General features: G+C 20.1%; 2 protein-coding genes across 7 annotated transcripts in view; one reads left to right on the top strand and one right to left on the bottom strand.

Annotated features, from left to right (window-relative positions):
- The first annotated feature begins 1,800 nt into the window (after window positions 1–1,800).
- LOC122720252 (integrator complex subunit 11) lies at window positions 1,801–4,372 on the top strand. Its single transcript, XM_043946824.1, has 5 exons — window positions 1,801–1,963; window positions 2,258–2,510; window positions 2,575–2,997; window positions 3,056–3,880; window positions 3,964–4,372. The coding sequence occupies exons 2-5, from the start codon at window positions 2,262–2,264 to the stop codon at window positions 4,252–4,254; spliced, it is 1,788 nt and encodes a 595-aa protein (XP_043802759.1). The 5' UTR covers window positions 1,801–1,963; window positions 2,258–2,261; the 3' UTR covers window positions 4,255–4,372.
- A 3,294-nt stretch (window positions 4,373–7,666) lies between these two features.
- The window catches only part of LOC122720207 (kinectin), a 15,464-nt gene continuing 3,865 nt past the window's right edge, over window positions 7,667–19,265 (bottom strand). Inside the window, exons 4-18 of one of the 6 annotated variants that reach the window (XM_043946748.1) lie at window positions 18,778–18,960; window positions 17,978–18,299; window positions 16,720–17,501; window positions 15,872–16,585; window positions 15,633–15,802; window positions 15,385–15,559; window positions 15,009–15,095; window positions 14,512–14,760; window positions 14,297–14,440; window positions 13,981–14,133; window positions 13,773–13,895; window positions 13,256–13,336; window positions 11,656–11,898; window positions 10,159–10,198; window positions 7,667–8,323 (exon numbers count right to left, since the gene is read on the bottom strand). In XM_043946748.1, coding sequence (XP_043802683.1) covers window positions 8,280–8,323; window positions 10,159–10,198; window positions 11,656–11,898; window positions 13,256–13,336; window positions 13,773–13,895; window positions 13,981–14,133; window positions 14,297–14,440; window positions 14,512–14,760; window positions 15,009–15,095; window positions 15,385–15,559; window positions 15,633–15,802; window positions 15,872–16,585; window positions 16,720–17,501; window positions 17,978–18,299; window positions 18,778–18,960 — 3,510 coding nt within the window. In that variant the 3' untranslated portion in view covers window positions 7,667–8,279. The remainder of the gene's footprint in view (window positions 8,324–10,158; window positions 10,199–11,655; window positions 11,899–13,255; window positions 13,337–13,772; window positions 13,896–13,980; window positions 14,134–14,296; window positions 14,441–14,511; window positions 14,761–15,008; window positions 15,096–15,384; window positions 15,560–15,632; window positions 15,803–15,871; window positions 16,586–16,719; window positions 17,502–17,977; window positions 18,300–18,777; window positions 18,961–19,265) is intronic. The other 5 variants (XM_043946749.1, XM_043946752.1, XM_043946750.1 and 2 more) reach the window with 5 other exon arrangements.

Raw genomic sequence — 19,265 nt, 5'->3', positions numbered from 1 at the left:
TATGAGTAATATACTAGCGCGCGTATATACACGCATTACGAGTTCTCGTGGAAAATTGGAGACATGTAAATATATAGAAATAATGCCGTAACTACAAAATTATATGAATAAAGTATTGAAACTGAGTATGAATTTAATTCCATACCTTTCCAGTTAGTTCTACTTTTAAAATTTTATTTTTTAAAAATTTATTGTAAAATTATTGTAAGAATTGAAAAGTTTAAATTAAGTTATAAGTTCTATTAAAAGTTTAAGGTATTAAAATAGCTTAAAATTATTAGCTATTAAAATAGCTATTAAAATATTATCGCTAAATCACGTGATAATTTAGTAATTAACTATTAATTAGTGAATTATTAAATACAGTAAATACTTGAAATACTATAGATTATTAATTTTTTAGTTTATTAATTTTATTTATATTAATTTATTATTAATTTTATTTATATTATTGTCATATCTTCAAATTATAAAATTTTTTATAATAAAATAAATTTTTATAAAGCAAATGAAATTATCATATTTGTAAGTTTAAATTTACTTATATTATTAATATTATTATATTAATTATATTACTTATATTATTAATATTATTATATTATTAATATTATTATATTATTAATTATACATTATATTTTTTATGTATTATGCTTAATTTAATTTCAATTTAAATTCAGATATGGCAAGTTTGAAATATATATATGTCATAACTGAGCAAACAAATTCCAACAAACTATATTAATTAAATTATAATTATAAATTATCATTATCATTAATTATAGTCGTTTATTAATTTATATATTTATATTTGCTATAAAAAGAAAAATCATTAAAATATGAAACTCTCACTTTTAAATATAATAAATATAAATTTAAATTAATTTTTATTAACAATAATTTTATAATCAATTAATAAGAATTAATTTAATTGCATATAAAATAAATTACATTTTATGATTTTTAAATATTAGATAAAAAACATTAAATATTTAAAATTTATCTGCTCTTTATCACTTTCATATATATTTCTTTAATTTATTGTTCTATGAAAAAGATTATTTACTTTAATAATTTTATTTATTTTATTAATTACTCGATCACGAGTGTTTCAATACATTCGAAATTATTCTAATATCTCTAGAAAGATATATATATAAATTATATATATAACAGTTTAAATACATTGTATATATATTTAAATTATTATTGTTTCTTAATATTTCTATATTTAACATTTCTTAACTTAAACAAAAATATAATCTTAATTAAAAATAATTTTAGAAATTTCTTTATAATATATATATAATAAGCTTATTAAGCTTTAATAAGCTTTAATAAGCTTAATATATAAGATTTAATAATAAGATTTAATAAGCTTATAATAAGAAACATCTATGAATCATATTTTTTTTCAGAAATATAAATAAAAAAATTAATTCTTACAATATCTTGCTTCTAAATGATGTTATAAATACTTATATTATGCATATAAACATAAATTATATAAATCTTAAAAGAATATTTTTACTTAAATATTATAAATTTTTTTTAAATGTTATAAATTATTATAAATTATTATAACATGTTATAAATTATTTTAATGTAATTCATGAGTAATTACTCAAATAAAAAAATATTATTATATATAAAAATATATATTGATTAAATATTTTAAAATAATATAAGATATAAGTTTATAATAAAAATTGGACTATATATAGAATTATTTCGAATATGCACCTTTAACATCAAAAAATTTAGAGGTTATGTTAAGAACAATTGCCAGAAAGAACACGTTAATAACATGATCCAACAAGAGTTAATGTTGGGATTTAATTTACTTTTAATTATAGAAAAATAACAAAATGAAAGATCATTGATCGATATTTATGCATTAACTATATACTTAATAATATATATCGAAAAACTTTTAAATTGTTTATCAGTCAAAAGACTGATATAGGTAAATTTTATTCTTTATTAAAAATTCAATTATAATATTTTCCATATTTTTGCAAAATTAATTTCAATTTAATTATTATAATTAATATACTGTTTTGTAATAAAATGATAGTGCATAAATAAATATAATGAATAAATCGTTTTAGTTAATATATTATTTACGAAAATTAATTTGCAAAATTAATTTTAACTATTATAATGAATATTATAATAAATATTATAATATTTCTATAATAACATGATATTATATAAATAAATAAAATAAGTAAATTACTTTAATTGATATATTATTTAGGAAAATGCCAGATATTAAAGTTACACCTTTAGGAGCTGGTCAAGATGTTGGAAGAAGTTGCATTCTTGTATCAATGGGTGGAAAGAATATTATGTTAGATTGTGGCATGCACATGGGCTTTAATGATGAAAGGAGATTCCCAGATTTTTCATACATAATTCCGGAAGGTCCAGCAACTAATTATATAGATTGTGTGATTATTTCACACTTTCATTTAGATCATTGTGGTGCTCTTCCATATTTTACAGAAATGGTAACATAAGTTATATAAATAATATATTGAAATATGTTTTTTTAAAAAATAATTTCATTTATAGGTAGGTTATACTGGACCAATTTATATGACACATCCAACAAAAGCAATTGCACCAATTTTACTTGAAGATATGAGAAAAGTTGCAGTAGAACGTAAAGGAGAAAGCAATTTCTTTACATCACAAATGATAAAAGACTGTATGAAAAAAGTTATTGCTGTTACATTGCATCAATCTGTAATGGTTGATTCAGAACTAGAAATAAAAGCATATTATGCAGGACATGTACTTGGTGCTGCAATGTTCTGGATTCGTGTTGGTTCACAATCAATTGTATATACAGGAGATTATAATATGACACCTGATAGACATTTAGGTGCTGCATGGATAGATAAATGTAGACCAGATTTATTAATATCAGAATCAACATATGCAACAACTATTAGAGATTCTAAGAGATGTAGAGAAAGAGACTTTTTAAAAAAAGTATGTAATAATTAATATTATACATTAGTATTAAATTTTATATAAAGTTATTTTTTAGGTTCATGAATGTATAGATAGAGGTGGCAAAGTATTAATCCCTGTATTTGCTCTTGGACGTGCACAAGAATTATGTATATTGTTGGAAACATATTGGGAACGAATGAATCTAAAAGTTCCCGTGTATTTTGCTTTAGGATTAACTGAAAAAGCTAATAATTATTATAAAATGTTTATTACTTGGACAAATCAAAAAATTAAGAAAACTTTTGTACAAAGAAATATGTTTGATTTTAAACACATAAAGCCATTTGATAAAGCATATATTGATAATCCTGGGGCCATGGTAGTATTTGCTACTCCAGGTATGTTGCATGCAGGATTATCTTTACAAATTTTTAAAAAATGGGCTCCAAATGAAGCAAATATGGTTATTATGCCTGGATTTTGTGTCCAAGGCACTGTTGGACATAAAGTTTTAAATGGTTCTAGAAGAATCGAATTTGAAAACCGACAGATTGTAGAAGTTAAAATGGCAGTAGAATATATGTCTTTCTCTGCTCATGCAGATGCAAAAGGTATTATGCAATTAATACAATATTGTGAACCGAAAAATGTTATGCTTGTACATGGTGAATTTGCTAAAATGGAATTTCTAAAAGAAAAAATAAAACAAGAATTTGGAACTAACTGTTATAATCCTGCAAATGGTGAAACTTGTGTTATCACAACTATTTCCAAAGTGCCAGTAGATGCCTCTTTAGCATTATTAAAGGCTGAAGCAAAAAAATATTCAGCTTTACCACCAGATCCTAAGCGACGAAGATTACTCCATAGTGTTTTAATGTTACGAGAAGATGGAGTATGTCTTGTAGATGCAGATGAAGTAATTAAATTATTTTATTTAATTAATATATATTATTAAAAGTATGATTTATTAAAATATAATAATTTAAAACTTTTTTTAAGGTAACAAAAGCTGCAGGAATAACGAAACATGTAGTACGATTTACATCCACTGTACAAGTAAGAGATCCTGGTCCTGCACATTCAACAACTTTAAAATTATTACAACCATTGAAAGAAAGATTATCAGGTTGGACAGTTCAATTAACAGATGGATCAATATCTGTTGAATCTGTTTTAGTAAAAGTAGAAGGTGATGAAGATGATCAAAAAAGTGTATATGTATCATGGACAAATCAAGATGAAGATTTGGGTAGTTATATTTTAGGATTTTTACAAACAATGTTGAATTAAAAAATAACATAAACTGTATTAAAAATAAAAACAATATTCACTTAATTGATAAATAATAGATAGAATTTTATATAATGTGTGATATTGCTACAATGAATACAATAGACATTATATATAGATTATAAATTTATTGTAATAAAAATATTTTTATTATAAATATTATATTATTTATTAATGATCAAAAATTATCATTATAATATAATAATAGATAAATTGTTTTATAATTTTTAGTCAAAATAAATTTGATAATTTATAGTAACACATTAATTGTTTACATTTCTTTTTTTTTATATATAAGTATTTAAAATATAATTCTTTTAATAATATCAATATAATATAATAAATTTGCATAATATTACAATTTTATATTTTTTAAAATTATGAATTGAAGTTATATTTATATTTTATATTTTTTTAAATTAAATTATTTCACATTATTTTATATTACAGTTTTTTTAATCTTATGATTTCTCATTTACATTACGAAATATTCGTACAAATGAGATACAAAATGAATCTAATATTCAACTTTTTTATTCCATGTTTTGAAAGCATTATTTTTATTCTTATACAATATTTATATTTTGTCAACTCTCTTTTATCTCTCTTTATCATTTTTAATACTATTAATTTAATTCAGAATAAAATTGCAATGCTAATAATATTTAGAAATGTTTTACAAATATTTTATAAAATTATAAATAGTGAATGAATTCAACAAATCTTTTTTTCAATAAAATTCTTTGTTATTAAATCATACTTTCATTTATTTAAATTCTATTTTTGTTATTCTAACGTTGTTATTTAAACGTTCATATCATATTAAAATATATTTTACAAAGCCATTATCTTAGAGATATATTATAAAGCTGAATATAATATCTACATTTTTTATATTAAAGATTAATACATAAATACATTTATGTTTTTAAAAAAATAATAAAATGAATCTTAAATGCAATGAAAGTATTGATAAGAACTCTCTAGAGATATTTTACATAAAACAAATATAAATAAGAAAAACAATAACAATAACAAAATAACAGGAAAAAAATAAAGATAGAATTAGAATTGTTAGTACCAACTATTGAGCATAAAGATATCTAAAGAATACCAAAATACTTTCTAAAAGTATACTTGAAGCATTCTAGAAATGTTTTTTCAATTTATACTCTATTTTTATTTTTCTTTTACATTTGTTCTTTTTGTTTTTTATTTGCTCTACAAAATTTATGCCTCAAGAGAAAAGATGACTTTAACAACTAGAAATGATTCTAGTTAATTATATTGTTTTTTGTCTAACTGAAAAATCAATAAAATATATTCAATCCAATTTTTATGTGTATAAATATTATACGTGTGTATATTTTTATGTATATTTTTATTTTTATATCATACATATTTTGTATATTTTGTATGCAATATAATTTTTCGTTTTTAACATTTCAAAAATATTCTATAAATATATAAATATATTATATATCTTGTATATTTTTCAGTTCCTCAAAATTAAAAAGGAAATATATCAAATACTAGAAAAATTTCACATGCTATTTCATTATATTCTTCTATATAATGAAAATAAAATATATAATAAAATAAAAATTAATTAATAAAAATTAATAAATTTAGACGATAATTTTACTGCCAAAAATTTCAATTTTATATCAAGAACAAAATCTGACAGAATACAAAACTATATACAATATAAGAATATATATGTATATCATTATAAAAAAAATAATATTAGTTATAATACTTAATATTTTTTATTATGGAATATAAAATTCATATAATTTATTATTTAATAAAGTTAGATTGATTTCATTAATAAATTATATAAATTTCATATTCTACATGAAACTTATTTTTTTTAACGATATGTATATCTACTTAATTGTTTATTTAAAATAGTATAAATATAAGTCGATTATGAATTTTTAATACTTTTATTGAAGGACCAATCAAAACCAATAAATACTATTCTCCAGCTAATTAAACCGTTTTATTTTATTTCCGATTCATTTTAAAGTTGAAATAAGTCGTAACATAGTAAAAGTACTGGAAAGTGTTTTTAGATTTAAGATTTTAGTTTAATAAAAATATTTCTTTTACATTGAAAAGATTAAAAGTTGTTTTTAAAATTTTTAAATTAATATAGTAAAATTTATTATTATATTGAGATATTTATTGATTTATTAATTTTTAAAAGTTTATAAAAAATATATGTTTTATTAAAGATTTGTGAATAAATTTAATATATTTATAGTTTAAAGTAATGTGAGTGAATAAAATTTAAATATTAAAAAGTAGAATAATTTTTGTACCTTTTGTATCAGGGTTGATTAAAAATATTATAATAATTTATATATCTCGAAAATAAAAGAGCTAAATTTATAAAAATTTTTTTATGGCAATAAAATTATAAATATAAATGCAAAATTAAATTACTTATATCTTAATAAATAGATTTGACCAATATTTTTATATTTTCATTTTTATTTCGATATCTAAATTATACCAGATATATATTAAATTTTTTAAAAATTGTGAATGTATTAATACTTTGAATAAATAATCTTAAAATTTAAGACTTAAAAAATGTGGGTAAATAACTTACATCATTCATTATAGTTACAAATTATTATTGAAACTTGTATATAATATAATAACGTGAAATAAAACAATAATCTTTTTAATAATCTTTTCTAACTCTAATTTTTTAAATGTAAAATATAAATAAGTACTGCGCTAAAACTTACATGATTTTGTAAATAAACGAAACGATATTTTACGAAATAAACATTTAATATATTATAAATAGAGTATTATTGCCTGTTTAGATTATAGTAAAAATTATAATTGTTTTGTAAAAATAAACTAACAAATAAAAACTTTAACAAACATTCTTAAATGCCCCATTTATATACTGATTACTCAATCTTGTTTAAATTTTATAATAAATTTAATATTTATTATCATTAAAAATCATAGATTTAATTTTGAAAAAATATACCGGATAAGACAATAATTTTAATTACTTCATTTATTATTTTTAGAGACATAAACTTTATAAAAGTTATAATTCAAAGGAAATAAATAATAATTTTTTGTAAGTAGAAAAGATTTCTAAATATTTTCTATTTTTTTAAATGTCTATCATTTTTGTTTCAAATAAAATAAATATCATTTAAATAATTTTTTACATAAAAAATAATTATTACTTTTATATAATGTTTTTCCATATCTATTAAAAATAATGACAATATTCATAGTTATTAAAGTTATTGCCCTATCCAGAGTATATTTATTAAAATTAATTTTTCAAATTTTTTTCATATTTTATAAAATTAATTATTTGTTCGCATAATTTAAAATTGCTTTAAAATGTCTATTGAAATTTTCATGTATTATTTTTGTATAATAATCACACAAATGTACTCATTTATTGCACATTAATTCATTAATGATTTCAGCTTTGTATACAAATCTTTTGACAATATGAAAATCATCTAAGATTCTGTCTATTATTAATTAAAAAAAAAAAAATAATAATAATAATAAAGATATTTAAAATATCACTCAATATTAGAACATTAAGTGTAATATATGTATATTTTGTTTTAAATGATTTTATGAATAATAAATTTTAAATAAACTATGAAGATTTTAAACACATCTGAGTGTTTTACATAACAAAAATAATAACTAAATAACTATTATTTAGTAATTTACAATATAATTTTAATAATTGTTGAATTATGCTTTTTTCCTCATATCTATTAATTGTGTAATTGTAACAAACACCAGCTCTATTTCTTCTTAATGTCTAACTACAAAATTATTTATATTTTTCCTCATATAATAAAATAATATATTTTTCTCATAAGAAACATTATTCATATTTTCATTATTATGTTAATCTTCTCAATGGTCAAATTTTCCATTGATATTCATGTAATGTTGGAGTTTTTGTAATTTTATATATATTTCCTTTATCAATTGTCTCGATCAATTATGCTGCATTAACGCAGCTTGTTCTTTGAAGTTATTTTTTTCTTGAACCACCCTGAAAAATAGATAAGAAAAATTTTATTGTATTATCTAATATGTGCAAAAAACAATATAAAAATAATTGTTTGTACATTCGCTCCAGCAGATACAAAATAAATAATTCATTTTTTTATTCCATTAATTATTGATTTTAATATTCTATAATTTACATAAACTTTATATATTAAAAATATAAATAATTAGAATATATCTACTGGAAATAAAAATTAAAAGTATTTAATAAATATTTTATAAAGCTTAAATAATCACTTAAAAAGCTTACATAATATTCATGCTGTTTGAATTTTTAAAAAAGAAAAAAATTTTAAATAATATATTGTGTTTAAAATCTTAATCTTTTATCATTCTCCATTTTTAAATTACTACAAATTAATCCTAATCTTTTATCATTCTCCATTTTTAAATTATTACAAAATTCAAAAGCAAACAGCATAAACTTAATTATATAGCAAAATAGTAATAAAATAATAATAAATAATAATAAAAATTTTTACATAAGCACATTTCTTCTAAATATTGTGGCTGTTAAATAAAATACACTATGTTATGTCCAACAATATATTTACCATCTGTAAAGAAAGTTAATTAGACATATAAGAGCAAAAGCAATACAAATATACAAAAATAAAAAAATAGCAGATGAAAAACTATAATGAAAAACTATCTATGATTAAAATCAATGGAAAATCACATATTCAATTTGATAGAGCAAATAAAATTTTTTTATAGTGTGCCCTTTACCCCAGTGTTTGTGTTCATAAAAATTGATTCATATGTAGTTATGCATAATCTTTGATTCATTATCTATGCATTTATGCATCACTTCATTCGCTGGCAATATTATTATTTTTGTATAAATTTTTTATATTTATATAAACTATTGTATATATTGTATTTTTTATAAACAAAATATTGTTATTTATATGTTATAAAATTTTATGATAATATATAATATAATTATATTTTATATTGATATAAATGATATAATGATATAATGATATAAGTACACAATATATATATAATTTGATATAATTTAGAACAAAATATATAAAATTTATTTCCCTTAATAATATGTAGGGACAAACAAGATGCAAGACATACAAAATGCATTATGATGATTAAATAAAATATAAAACTAATGAGATCTAAACACTGTGCAACATATTTGAATACATATGTTATAGGCCAGAACTTAAAATAGCTAAAAATAAAAAATCATTAATGAACATATTTTTAAAAAATTAAGAAATTTGTCAATGAAGTATGTACAAAAACAATATAAAAAATATTATATATTATAATTAATGCTCTATTTATAAATAAATATTAATATACCTAATATTAAGTTTAATATTTTAATAAAATATTTTAATAAAATTATATTAGAAATTAATTATTATTCTTAATAGAACTAAACAATTTTTATTCAAATTTATAAATCATATAATCAATATTTTGTATTATATATATTTACTATTTTTGAAAAAAAATTATAATTATAAAATATTTAATATTCATAATATTTTTTAACATACTATTATGTACAATTCGAATATTGAATAATTACATTTGTTATTTCTTTGCTGAAGAAATGCTACTAATTGTAAGCAAATAATAAAATAGTGCCCATTAAAATAAAAATATAAATGTTTAATACTACGAAAAATAATGTGCGTAAATTATTATTTTAAAATTAATTATTAAATAAAATTATAAATTATACGATAGTATAAGTATAAGTACGACCTGGCATAAACTGCTATTAGCAGTCTACTATCAATCCTTTTAAAGGAAGAAAAGTTCCAGAATCTCATACTTTGATTTGCATACCTGCGAATCTGCGCCGTTTTGCCATGGATTTCTTAGTGGACTGTCAGAACAATCAAAATAACAAAATTGTTATTCATCGTTATGGTATGAGATTTCGTATGTCAAAGCAAATGTTTTTAACAATCGAATCGTGATGAATCGCTGTTATTTTAATAATATCTGTTATTTTAAATAAATCTTGAATATTTTTTTATAAAACAAACACTGGGATAATGGGAGTTATAAATATATTATTATTTATAATAATATTAAATACATTATTATAATTTGTACCAAATTTTCCAAAATAAGATTATCAATAACTCAATCTTGCTTCGTAATAACAAATAATTTCATAATAACAATTTTTTTAGAAAAAAATTTACTTTCTTTTTTAAAAAATATTATGCACTATTAGAAAGAATACTTATTCCAATCATATTTTCTTTTTTAAACAAAATAAAATAAAATGCTTACATAATATATAAAATGCTATTAGCATATATTTTTGTTATGTATATCGCGATTCATAACTCATAAAACATTCTAAATATTATAGGTTATATATATATATATATATAAATAAATTCAATATAAAAAATGTACTGAAATATTAAAAAGTTATTATTAATATTTTTTAATAGTAATATTGCCAATTTGATTTTTGATTTAAAAATGAAACTGAAAAAGCTAATGTATATATATATATATATATATGTAAATTGTAAATTATTTAAATAATTTTCTAATAATAATATTTTCTAATAAATTATAAAAATACCATATTAATATTCATAAAATAATATAAAAAATGTATAAATATATAATTATAAAATATAATTAATAATTATATATATTATATAATTAATATATAATATATATATAATATATATATATATATAAAATTTATTGTTTCATATAACTACATATCATTTATAAATATTCTTAATATTTTTATAGACAGCCACAATAAATAATATTAAATTATAATTAAATTACATAATTAAATTATTGAAATCAACAAAAGTAGGTCTACTACAAAATACTGTTCAAATGGACTACTAAATAATATTCTGTAATATTGTAACAAAATAATAAAATAGGACTCCAAATTATCACAAGGAATTATTATTGTTTTATATAGAGAAATAAAAAAAATAATCTTATTTTAAATATATTTTTTTATATTTTTTATATATTTTAGATATATTATAAATTTAAAAATTAAGAATAACTAGAAATTTTCACCAATATTATGTAAATTAAAAAATATGCATATGCATTATTTATATTATAGAAGATTTAAAATCAATATACAATCAATATACAAATCAATATACAAAGCAATTATTCATAATTGAAATTAATAAAATAAAACACTTGATATTATCTAAAATAACATTCATTGTAATACTGAGTCCAAACAAAAATATCACATTTTAATAATTAAATGAAGTGCACCTATACAGTAACAGAGCCAATAAGATTTGTTCCTCTTTTCACAATTTTGGAGTTTACCTTCCTTTTTTTCTTGTGCTTTTTATGCTGCTGGCTCATCAATGGATTCCAGCTAGCCTGTGTGTTGTGATCTGTCATATGACAAGATTTGGAGGAGTATTTTGTAGTAAGGGGGCTGTTGTCAATTTCTTGTTGAGACTGAACCAAATTGATGGGCTTGGTTATGGAACAATTTGCGAACTCTGTATTCTTGAGAAGAATATTTTCTAATGCAGCTATCAGAGTCTGTGTTGCTACTGGGGGCTGCATTTCAGATATATTATTATTTTAACTCACCACACAATATATTAGATGACGACAATTTATCAAATTTTTTGGTTAAAAAATCAAAAAAAAATTTTCAAAATTGTCGTTTCAGAAATTGATTAAAAATGAAATGATAATCACAATCAAATTAATGATATATATACATTTCATAAGAACATTTTTTTCATTTTTTTATATTTTATTAAAATAATCCACATACCTTTGTACCAAAATAATATATGATCTATAAAATTTCTTTATATTTAAAAAAGAAAAGTTATACTATTATCCTTATATTATTAAAAGATTTACATTTTTGACGTATAAATAAATATAATAAAAACATGTATTATTTACAAGTATTTTTTTTTAAATAATTTAAATTTTTCAAACAATAATAGTAATATATATAAAGAGTATTATCTATATTATTTTTTAAAAATTAATGACAAAAAAATAAATTCTTAGTCATTTATATCATTTTTCTAAATACAAAATTATATACAAAATATCCGTGAATATCCGTAGCAGTAATAATATATTAGTAAATTATAGTTTATTATTAACAGATTTATTTTAATTATTAAAAGACTTAGTTAAGATTTTTTTTTTAAATATTATCAAATGTAATTACTATAGATGAACTATGTCAAAAATATTAAATATGAATAACTGAAATATATATTATATTGAAATTTAAATGAAATTGTATATATAAATATGAATTAAACTAAAGATATTCAAGCAATAATACTACATCTGTTAAATTTAATACTACAATGTTAAATTTATAATATTCATTAGATAAATATTTATAAAGAATTAAAATTAAAATTAGATTTCTTGCTTCTTTTGTTCTGCTGATATTAATGAAGTCCATTTAATAAATATAATAATTTTTTATAGATAATACTTTGTAAAAGATAATCAATGTAAATATTAAAACTGTATTTCATTAAATAAATTTTATATTTGAAAAAAACTGAAAAAAATAATAAAATTTTATGACACAAGATACATACATTATCAAAGTTTATTTTGTCAAAGTATTTAAATACTTAAGTAACTTTCACAAAATAATATTTATATATGAACTGTTATACTATATAATTATTACATATAGTACAATAATAACAATAAAACGCAAAAATCTATTGTTAGTAATTATTTTCACAAATTATAATTAATACATTCAGAATTTTGCAGCATTATTTAATTTTTTACATTTTCGCATTATAGCCATAATTTTTATTATTACAGCTATAACATAAGTTTTTAATTTTTTTATACAAAAGGCACTGGATAAAAATTAATTAAAACACTTACAAAACATTTAAAATCAATGTATACTAACCTCAGAATTAGAGCATTCAGAAGTAGGTGGCCCATTTAATGTTGGTTGTTCTGAACTGCTACAACCGCCATGAACTTCACTCTAAAATTAATAGAGCATTTTAATGATATATTTATATTTAAAACATTTTAAATCTTTTTAAATATTTTAATTTTAAAATATATATTCATTTTTAAAATGCAACAATAAGTTTAATTATTTTAAATTTTTCTAACATTTCCTTTTATATATAAGAAATTGTTAGAAATTTCAAAATCGTATCTATTTTTTTAAAAGATTTTTTTCTGTAGAATATATTACGTTACAGCAATTCAACGATTTCAATATTATATTGATAGATGTGTAAATATCATTTTATACATTTTTTATAATTTAAAAATCTTTATTTTATTTCTAATTTATTATCAAATATCTTGTATTAGACTCGCATAAACATATAATGAAAAGAATGAATAAATCATTTAAAACAAAAATGAAATCTCTGACAATTATCCATACATACATATATATGCAATACCTTAAGTTGTGACATTTTTTGATGAAGTTGTGTAACGACACACTGTAATTTCTCCAATTCTACTTCTGCTGTTGCTCTTTTATTACATTCTATTAGAAGTTCTTCTGATAATCGTGCTTTTTCCTATAACATCAAATTTATCTTATATTTTTTTCAATAACTTCCTACTTCCTATATTCCAGATAAATATAATTTTATATTTATTTACCTCTTGAAGTTTTTCTAATGTACCTAGATCCTGAGTGTTTGTTTCATTCAATTTTGATGTAGATCTAAGTGCCAATAATTCGGCATTAGTTTGTTCTTTAAAAAATTCAGCATCTTTTAATCTGGTTTCCAATTCTACTACTTTATCTTGTAACTATATACATATAAAATAATCATTTATTTACCATTATTTTATATATTTTATTATTATTTATTATTTTATATATTTATATTTTTTACAAATAAAAAATAGTATTAGATGTAATATATTTTTAATATATTTTTAACTTATTTTATTAACTTATATTATAACTTACATTTTCGTTTATATTTAATTTATTCAAAAGATCATTCAATTTAATCCTAAGACTTGCTATTTCATTTTCTTTTTGTCGAAGTTGAGACACCCATCTTGTTTCTTCTGATTCTACATGATTTTGAAGCTTATTGAGCATACCTTCCTATAAAATTTTGAATTTATTTGTAAATTCAAATTTAATAAAAATGTATCATAAATATATGAAAAACTTACTGTATCATCAATAATTTGTTTATAATGTGAAACCATATCTTGCAAATTTTTATTTTGTTTTTCTAATTCTGAATGAGTATCAACTATACTTTTCTTTTTTAATTCAGTTAAAACTATATTCACTTTTTGTTCATAAACTTTGAGCCATTGATCATATGACTTTTCAGATATTTTTATTTCAGGGAATATCCTTTGTAATAAAGTCTTTGTTAATTCTTCTTGTTCAATTTTTAATTTTTGTGTAACTTCCTAAAAATAAATAAATAATTGTTATAAAAAAATTTTAATATTTTATATTAAATAAAAAAAATAAATTTTTACATAACGATTAAATAATACAATTTATTATATTATATATTATATATTATATATTATATTATATATTATATATTATATATATATTTTATGTAAAAAATAAAAGAAAAAATAAGAATAATTTTAAATTTTGAAAAAAAAAAGAAAAAATAAAAATTAGCTTAAATAAAATGGGGACTTACATCAAAGTTACTCCCATTATTACATTTAACACGCAATTCGGCAGCAGAAAGAGCTTCCATCACTTTCCAGTTTTTAATACGCAATTCCTGTTCCAATTATAAATAAATGAAAATAAGTTATGAGATAAATATTTCATATGAATAAATTACAAATATTTAAATAACATTTTTTAAAATTTAAAAATGAAAAAAAGATTGGCAAAGTGATGGAAGTGTTACATACAAGTAATATTTGCAAAGAAACAATAAAAATGATTTCACACGAATATATAAAAAAAATTAATAATTTAACTCGATATTTATATAACAATTTAACTATTTATATATTGATTGTGATATACACAATATATATTGTAATTTATATATTGTAACTTACATTATTTTTGGATCTTTGTGTTTCTAAATCATTATTTAAACTTGCCACAAGACTATGTTGATTATTTATATCACTTCGTAATGCATCCATTTGTGCATTTAATTGATTGAGTTCTGTTTCTTTATGTGTTAATTCAATTCTTAATTCATTTAATTGACTCTCTTTTTGGGCCAACCTTTAAAATATAATTCATATATCATCTAATCAAAAAATATAATGTATTAAATTATTATAAAATATAAACATACAAATTAGTTTGTTCTACAAATTGTATGCTCTTTTGAACATTATCATCAATTCCATTTTCTCGGCCTTCTGCAGCTGGACGTTCAGTAGTTGCTGCTAATTGAGAAGCTAATGATTCATTTTCTTCTTGTAATTGTTTAAGTTGTTTTTGTAAGTCTGTAAGATTTGTGAGCTGGAAAAATATTATATATATTTCCAATTCAATATTTTATGTACATATTAATATTTAAATGAATAATACCTGCATAGAAAGTATATTATTTTCTTCTTGCAATCGTGTAACTTGCAATTGCATTTCATTTAATTGTTTTTCATTATTTTGTAATTTATTTACCTCAAATTTCAATGTTTTCATTTCATGCATTGTTTCATTTACAGTTTTGAGTTCAGCATGTGTTTTTTCTAATTCATTTCGAGTTTGTTTTAATTCTTCCTCTAATTTTTCCATATTTAATTGATAAGTATTAACGTCACTTTGAGCTTTTTTCAAACTTTCCGTTGTCTTGTCAAATTTGTCTTTTACAGTATCTAAATTCTTCTGTACTGTATCTAATTGTATTTCCAACTGTGTTATATTTTCTGTTGATTGTTTTAATTCAGTTCGTACATTGTTAAGTTGTTCTTGAGATGTTTTCAACTCTTCTTCTTTGTTAACAAGTTCTTCTTGAGATATTTTTAACTCCTCCTCTTTGTTAACAAGTGTCATTTTAAGAGCTGTAATTTCAGCTGCCTCAAATTTCGCTTCATTCATTGAATGTGACAACTCAGATTTTAATTTCATTAATTCAGATTGAGTTTTATTTAATTCTGTTTTTAATACTGAAGCATCATTAGCTTCTGCTTTTACAGCATTTAATTCGCTTTGTAATGAGTTTACTTGTTTTTGAAGTTCTTGTTCATGACGATGAGCATTCTTTAATCTATGATCTAAATCAGCATGTGCACGATGAGATTCCTAAACAAAAATAAATAAAAATTTAATATTATAATTATTGTAATTATAAAAATTTATGTATATATTTATTTATTAAATAAAATTTTAATTAAATCTTTTGTGAATTCAATTACATATACAATTTTTTTCCTCACCTCAAGTTGTCTAGCAACATCTTGTAATCTATCTCCAGCTTCTTTAAAATGTTGTAATTGTCCTTCTGAATGCATTAATTGACCTTGCATAAGCCCTAATTGTTGTCGTAACATTTCTATTTCAGCAGTACTACTTTCACAAGTTGCTTGTAATTCACTTTGTAATTCTTGTACTTCTACATGCTTTTGAGCTAATTGTGCTTTTAATGCATTTTCATTTTCACGCATTTGTGCAAACTGAACTTCCATTTGTTTACGTTGTGCTATCAATTCTTGTTGTAAATGACCTTGAGTTTGCCCTTGATCTTCTTGCATTTTGTGAATAATTGCAGCATTTTCATTTACTTTTGTTTGCAATTGTTCGATCTGTCTAGTAAATCCTTGCTTTTCAGCAGCATGACTTTCCAAAATATGTTGCATACGAGTGTGTAGTGTTTGAGTTTCTGTACATTTAGCATTTAATGCTTCTTCTAATTGTCTTACATTAGCTGATAATCTAGACCTTTCAGAATTCAATTCAGCTCTTAATTCTTTTAGTTTATTTTGAAATGCAATATTTGCTTCGTGTTCATCAGCTAAAGCCTTTTCTTTTTCTGCCAATTGTTTTTTTAATTTAATAACTGGATCTGCACGACCTTCTGTCCATTCTGAATGTTCTGAAGGATTATCCATTTGCTTATTTAAAAGTTGATCAATGAGAATTTGTATTTCAGAACGACTAAGTTCAGCTTTTTGAACCAAAGGCATTAATAAAGAAACATTAACAGCATCTTTATCTCCACCTAAAATAAAATGAAAAAAGTTTAAAATTTTAAAAATTTTATATATTAGAAGCATCAGAAAAAAAATCCATTATTTTTGGTTTCAAAAAATTTTATTATTATATTTTATTATATAAATTTTTAAATATTAATCCAAAATAGTTCCAAATTAGTCTATAGTTCCCTTTTTTTTTTAGAACAATTTCTTATCTGATCCATTTTTGAACATATATGATCCATTTTTCAAATCTTAAAAAAATTTTTTAAATTTTCACTTTAAAAAAATTTATAAGTTTTGAATTATATACAACAATAATGGATTTATTTCCAATATCTTTAATACATGTAATGAGTATTTAATAATATAAATTATTTAACAAAATACATAGGAATAATAAGAATTAAATAAATGAAAAAAAATTAATAGTAGTCTATATAAAAATTTTTTAAATTAATTAATTAATTGCAAAAAATGAATAAAATAATTAATAATTTACCAATTTGTGCTAAAATATCATTTTTTTTCTTTGCTTTTTTAGATTCCTTGTTCATTGATTGAGTAAAAGATATAGTATCTTTCATGAATTCTTTTGCATCTTTAATTGAAATTTCTTTCTGTTCTTTAACTTCTTTTATAGAATCTTTATTAAGAACTGGTGGTATATTAACATTAGTAATTGTGTCTTTTTTTTCTTCTTTAACATTTTCATCCTTTTTTTTTATTGATTCTTTTATACTTTTTTTTGATTTTGTTGGAGTTTCCTTTGGAGATTTATTTATAACTGATTCAGATTGACCAATTTGTTGCAAGTTCTCTTTCTGTTCAACAAAAATATATATACTTTAAAATTGAGAAAAATATTTAAATTTTATTATAATTATTTTGGAAACAAACATATAATAACTATATATTAAATTATTTATTAATAAAATTTTATAAACAATATACACACAAAATACATAAAATACAAAAAAAGATAAAAAATTAAAAATTTTTTAAGTGGTACTATATTAAATATTTTAGTAAACAAATATATAATGTACCAATTTTAAGTTAATATTTAAACTCCTCTTTGATTACAAGTATAAAAATATTTATAATATATTAATTTATAGCATTAAAATTGGCTAAAAAATATAATATACAGATAAATTTAAAAATGTTTTAATGATATAAAATAAGCATTACACAAATCTATATAGCTTTTGTGTTATAAAAGCAGCAAGCTTTGCAAAATATGAAAAATGAATGAAATGTACATGAGATAAAATATTCTACCAAAAGCAGTTCACTCACACTATGACTCCGTATGAGTTCGAGGTCATCCTTTGGTTGAATGAGGTCAAAATGATTAGCCTCAGCCGAAAGAGGTTGTGAAGAACTTAATTCAGTCACAATGACCAATGGCTCATCTTTATTTACAAGAATTGGCTTTACCTTTTCATGCTTGCTTTTCTTCTTACTTCCTTTGCTACCCTCCTATGATTTCAATGCATATATAAAATGTTTCCCATACATTGAAGTAAAAATTATATAAACAAAAAATTTTTACTTTTATAATAGAAAATGTATATAATATTATTTTACATTATATTAAAATGGACATATAGATTATATATATTAACTTGTGTGTGTACGCGTATATATGGTGTGTATCTTGAAGCACATATTTTACGCGTAAATGTAGGTGTTAATGTTTTTTAATGCTGTCATATCAGAAAAATATATATTATGTATGTGTATATATATATATATTCTCTCTCTCTCTCTCTCTCTCTCTCTCT

The sequence above is a fragment of the Apis laboriosa genome, unplaced genomic scaffold (assembly GCF_014066325.1).
Source record: "Apis laboriosa isolate Shangri-la unplaced genomic scaffold, ASM1406632v1 scaffold122_cov146, whole genome shotgun sequence".
In the NCBI taxonomy this organism is placed as follows: Eukaryota; Metazoa; Arthropoda; class Insecta; order Hymenoptera; family Apidae; genus Apis; species Apis laboriosa.
This window is presented reverse-complemented; position numbering and strand designations above follow the sequence as displayed.

Coding starts and splice junctions, on each gene's coding strand:
- LOC122720252 (XM_043946824.1), top strand. CDS start 2,262: ATGCCAGATATTAAAGTTACACCTTTAGGAGCTGGTCAAGATGTTGGA. Junction 2,511..2,574: donor TTCCATATTTTACAGAAATG/GTAACATAAGTT, acceptor TTTCATTTATAG/GTAGGTTATACTGGACCAAT. Junction 3,881..3,963: donor GTCTTGTAGATGCAGATGAA/GTAATTAAATTA, acceptor ACTTTTTTTAAG/GTAACAAAAGCTGCAGGAAT.